At 40.7% G+C, this 5,613-nt stretch overlaps 1 protein-coding gene across 3 annotated transcripts in view; it reads right to left on the bottom strand.

The window, feature by feature from the left end:
- Window positions 1–322: 322 nt before the first annotated feature.
- SH3GLB1 (SH3 domain containing GRB2 like, endophilin B1) overlaps window positions 323–5,613 on the bottom strand; it is a 29,018-nt gene continuing 23,727 nt past the window's right edge. For all 3 annotated transcript variants that reach the window (XM_072128131.1, XM_072128132.1, XM_072128133.1), the window contains 2 exons: window positions 5,130–5,355; window positions 323–1,851 (listed from right to left, as the gene is read on the bottom strand). In XM_072128131.1, the coding sequence (XP_071984232.1) occupies window positions 1,744–1,851; window positions 5,130–5,355 (334 nt within the window). In that variant the 3' untranslated portion in view covers window positions 323–1,743. The remainder of the gene's footprint in view (window positions 1,852–5,129; window positions 5,356–5,613) is intronic.

Below are 5,613 nucleotides of genomic sequence, written 5' to 3'. Positions count from 1 at the left end.
AATAGATTGTATTTTGCTAGAAAAGCCCCTTTGAAGTGTGTATATTTTTCACTGTAAGTGCTTTTTCATATGTATTGCATTTTGGAGAAGAAAATCAGGGAAGTAAATTGATATCTGTGTAAAAAAAATGTGAATTTCCTCCGTATTCACTAGTTTTGCACTTCCCAAATATTTATTCATATCATTAATCTATGCAAATCTACATTTCTTCTTTTTCTCCAAATCCTGCATATAGTTCTGCCAATTATTAAAATAAAAAAGTTCTTTTCTCAGCCTCAGCGGTCAGAAAAAATGACACACAAAAATAATAACCAAACTGGTGTGAAGACAGCAAAAAGGTTTCTCTTTATTGTACAATCCAATCATTTATACATGTTCCAATTGTGCTAGTTTATCTGTTGCTTTTCTTTTACAACGCGTTCTCAATCTCTACATTTACATGTCATCTAAAGAGGTTTTAAATATATTTATAAAACATTACAAAATAAAGTGGAGTGTAGAGTTTAGTTTTTGCCCCCCACATACATTCACTAGATAAAAAGTACATTAACATTGGGTTAATAATAAGGCTTCCTATGTCACAATCCGAGGAATGAAAGAAACAAATGAACGGAAAAACAGAAATAAAGACAGAAACTTCTGTATGAGACCGTAAAAAGAACCAAAGCCCCTGACTGCAGTAACCTCCATGAACCCAAAACGCCCATTATGTAACTTAGAGGGACGTCCTCCTGCAACACGGACAACCCTGCAGAACCAAGAGAAGGGCTGCAAAAACCTGTAAAATTTCAGCAATGCGCCACCTTTCATTTTTAGGTCCAGTATATAATATAAAAGGACATTCAAGCCAAAACCTGAGAATTAAGTTGTGTCTACCCATCAATGAAGTTGTTCTCTAGAAGGTGGAGGTCCGAGGACTCTACACAAAGGAAAGCATTTTAGTAATCCCCAGAACTGGCGTAGAGTGAACGAGTAAACAACTAACATAGAAAAATACTGGTTTTGCAATATAAATAAAAAAAATTTTGACCCCTCAAATTAAATGGAGTCACCCCCGCCAGTTCTACAGCTAAAACAGTGACCAGTGTGAGGAATCCATCGAAGAGCACCTCAGATTACAGGGATCAATGCACTGGACCCCACTTCTGGATCGGATATTTAAGGGGAGTATTCTCGGAGTCCATTCCCTCCAGTGGGACTATATTGGGCACCTATGCTGCTCCATCTTCTATTTCCCCCTAGCATATAATTGATTGTCCCCCATGAACGTGTCAGAAGAGGCTTCGTGGTCCTGTGGTGGGGTCACTCACCAAGCTGCTATTTCTCAGGGACGTTACAGCACTACAAGTTAGACATTCCCTAAATCACTCTCTGGAAGAGTTCTGACTACATTGTGCTCCTACAAGGGGAGGTCACATCTCATGTAAGCAAACACAGCATTTGGCACACAATGACATTTACTTTACAGAAGCAAAAGGGTTAAAAATGTATTGGCTGCTACATAGACATTTACTGAATGACGGTGGAGGCTTCTCCATACCGGGCAGTAGTCCATAATACAATGTCATGTGACCAGGTTGTATGACATGCAGGAGGTGGCAGTACAGTGAAGGCTCAAGTTCACAGAAGATTTATACATGGAAGACCCTCACATCTACTAGATAGCAAGTTAATTGCATATAAATATGTTTTATTTGCTGAAATTCGGCACTTTAGGCGAGAACAGAGGGAAAAAAAAGTCAATTAGTTAAGGAGCTCTAGGTAGGTAATAGGCACTTTGCCCTTCTGGTTGCCCCTCTCTCCCATCAACCAGTCGGAATCCATTCCAGGAACGCTGAATACGGTGATCACCTGAAAGTGAAGAATAAAAAGGGACCAATAATTATCACATGTTAAATAAGCAATGAGCCAATCAACTCCAACAACTCAGCAATGTCAGCAGATCTGGCACTTGGGGCTCAAAGTAAAAGTATATTATGTAATCCAGGGTCTAGGATCTACCCTTTATTAGGACCTGTGCAAGCTCCTGCCGATACTAGCACTAAAATTGCCCCCTCAATGTCCCCTGCCCATTGCTGGTTACATAACAATATAAACCTGAACACATTCACATAGGATTTACTTTTTTCCAATTGTGAGGCTGAACACAACTGGAGTGTACAGAGCTTCATACTATGTATGGCCTCATTTTTTGGTTAGGTGTAACCAAGTTTTTAACTATAATATAATATTTCTGTCTTGTGTCCACAGACATCGGCGAGATAAAGGAATCACATAAAACATCTAATGACCCATGTCAGGCAGTCCCTGGATAGGCTAATCTCAGGGAGCTGAATCATCAAAGGAAGTATTCTCTAAATATGGAAAGAGTTAAAGGGTTTGTCCACTTCCAGGAAATAATTGGCATTGTTTGTGTATTGAAAAGTTATACAATTTTCCAATACAGGCAGTCCCCGGGTTACATACAAGATAGGGTCTGTAGGTTTGTTCTTAAGTTGAGTTTGTATGCAAGTCGAAATTGTATATTTTATCATTGTAACCCCGGACAGAATAATATTGGTCTCTGTTACAATTGGATTTTAAAAATGTTGGGTTGTCATAAGAATCAGGATTAATAATAAAAGCTTCATTACAGACACATTTGATAACTGTTAGAGCTGATTATTGTAGCCTAGGACTAAAGTACAATAAATTACCAATATCCAGTGGTCCGTTTGTAACTAGGGGTCGTATGCAAGTTGTTCTTAAGTAGGGGACCGCCTGTATACTTTTTGTATCAGGTTCTCCAGATCTCTGCTTGCTGTCATGCTATAGAAAACTTCTATGTTTACTTTCAGTGGATAGAAATCAGTCCATGGGCTGATGGACAGGCAGGTGCACAGCTCATATTTAACACAGTATCATATGACTGATTACTCTCTAACAGCTCATGCAACTGCCTCTCCATCACAAGACCAGGGACTGATTTCTATCCACTGGAAGTAAACATAGAAGATTTTTTAAGCGGCAAGCAGAAGGACGGCAAGCAGAAGGACGGCAAGCAGAAGGACGGCAAGCAGAAGGACGGCAAGCAGAAGGACGGCAAGCAGAAGGACGGCAAGCATGCTTCACTTAAAAGGGTTTGGCCATGAAAGAAGGTTCTCAAAAATTTAAGCAGACACCTAATGATCCCTCTGTGCTACGAGATGCTGTGTGCTGACAATGTGCTTAGATTATCAGTGTGCAGGGTTTATCTATACTTTTATTTAGCTTCTGAACATTATACTAGTATCTGACGCAGAGAAAGAGAGATGAAACAGAAAATAGATTAGAGATAATGAGATGCATATAACAAACTATATCTAAGCTATAAAAACAATGTCTGCTATATGCCTCCCTCCCCTGCTATAAAAAAAAACCTTATCTGTCTGTAGCTTGTAGATTTAATCTCCTCACAACTCTGCTTGCCGACAGAAAGTGCTCATTTGAGTGCGAGTGAGTGTGTGTGGCAGAGACACTGCATGGAGCAGGCAGGAGAAACTATTCATAAGAAAAATCTGTCTGCCCCAAAGTCAGAAAATTAATGTCCGATACCCAAAATTGTGTACATCAGGACTGATAGAGACAGGTTGGACTCTGTGAAACGCTGTAGTTTTTTAATAACAGTGAATTAGAGAAGGTGTTAATTTTGTTATCCCGAGTATATTTAAGAATCTTGTCTTCGTGGGAATACCCCTTTAATGAGCACATAGCAAATATAAAAACGGCTTCAAAGAGGTTTCTACTAAGGGAGTTTCCAATCTGATTTATCAATTGAAACATTCTCTAGCAATGGAAAAATAATTAGCCTCCTTTCCTTATCTCTGTTCTAATCTATGTGCAGGAGTTCAAATACACTGCTCACTACAGGACAAAGAAGAAGCAGCATAAAGGAAGAAAGAGGTTTTACTTAATAAAAAGTATATTACAATGTTTACTAATATCACTCTTTATTCATTTCTGAAAAAAATAAAAAGCCCTTATCCCCTTCAGTCCAATGGTCTTTGCATTGAGCCGCACAGCATGTGATATGGCTGCTCCTTTCAATCAGGGGACACAGAACCCCTGTTCTTATATTTCGTTCAGCGACAAGAGATAGAACCGCCGGCAATCAAACACCTTCTGCCAGACACTACCTACAGGATAGGTGATTGGGGAGCTGCAATAATAACACAACAAATGAGTTCTTAAAGGAAACCTACAACTTTAAAATGGTAGTTATAACCCTCAAATACCAGGGTGAGCTGGTGACGGAGCATATTTTCACTATTTGCAGAAACTGCTGTGTTGCTTGTTAAACCGTTTTATTCTTTATATTTAAAGCACGCTTCAGCGCACCACTCTATGTGCTTGGCGCACCATGCACACTGATTAAGAAGTGCCGGAGAGCCAGTGATGTCGCCGAGCTCTCGGGCACACTCGCGCATGCTCAACTTCAAATTTTTATCTTGGCCGGCTTCGCACGCGAAGTTGCGCAGGAGCGATTGCCCGAGAGCTGGGTGACGTCAACGGCTCTCCGCCACTTCCTAATCAGGCGCACACACGGTCGTGCACATGGTGCGCCGAGCACATATCATGGTGCACCGAAGCGTGCTTTAAATCTAAAGAATAAAACAGTTGTACAAGCAATGCAGTGGTTTCTGCAAATAATGAAGATATGCTCCGGCACCAGATCACCCTGAGCTGGTGCAAGGTATTTGAGGGTTATAACTAACATTTTAAAGTGGTAGGTTTCCTTTAATGGGTACAGACCAAGACAGAACTTGATCACTTCTGGAGGAATTGTGAATCTACTGAGCCATACTGAAAAGTAAGCTATTCAACAAGAAGATGCAGACAGGAATGAGCAAGGCCTACACCTCCATATAACTGTATGTTATCCCTTTGTCATTATCTATAACAGAGGTGTCAGACATTATAACGTGGGTCCGACAAGGGACAGACAGGGAAAACAAGTGAGTCTGTGTGCACCGCTGCAGAATAAGTTGCCGTTATATAAACAACTTGTACATTGCCTTCATTGGTACAAGCAGATTATATGACGGAGGTTTAGAGGGATGATGGATTACATAGGTGTCAGTGTGACCCGTCTTCTCATCAGACATAATTACCTCATCTGCGAGGAGCGATAGTTCGCTGCTGTTGGCGGCGTCATAATCATACAGCACTCTGGCCTTTCTATTGCCACTCGCAGCTTTCAGCTCACTGAAGCCTGATGTAACGACAGAATTGCTTGCAGCAGGTAATGGACCGGAGGCAGAGATTGACGGGAGAGAAACACTTTGCATAGTCGTTAGGGACGACTGATTATTGTTTGATGCGAAAGTCGATGGAAAGCTGAAAAAAAAAAAAACGGAACACAGAGAGCGGCCGATGAACCCAATGTTACTTCACATACACATCTCCATTGTTTCACTTGTTGAGGTTTAACGTGTAACCATCAAGAACCTCTATTGTTCTCTCCCCACATGGAGCACGGATTACTCGAATGGCCTCAGCCAAGGAGTTATGAAGACATTTTTGGGCATAAACATTATAAATCCAGCATGAATAACCAGGGGCACTTAGGTTTCACATTGCTGGGTTTTTTTCACA

The sequence above is a fragment of the Engystomops pustulosus genome, chromosome 10 (assembly GCF_040894005.1).
Source record: "Engystomops pustulosus chromosome 10, aEngPut4.maternal, whole genome shotgun sequence".
NCBI lineage: Eukaryota > Metazoa > Chordata > Amphibia > Anura > Leptodactylidae > Engystomops > Engystomops pustulosus.
This window is presented reverse-complemented; position numbering and strand designations above follow the sequence as displayed.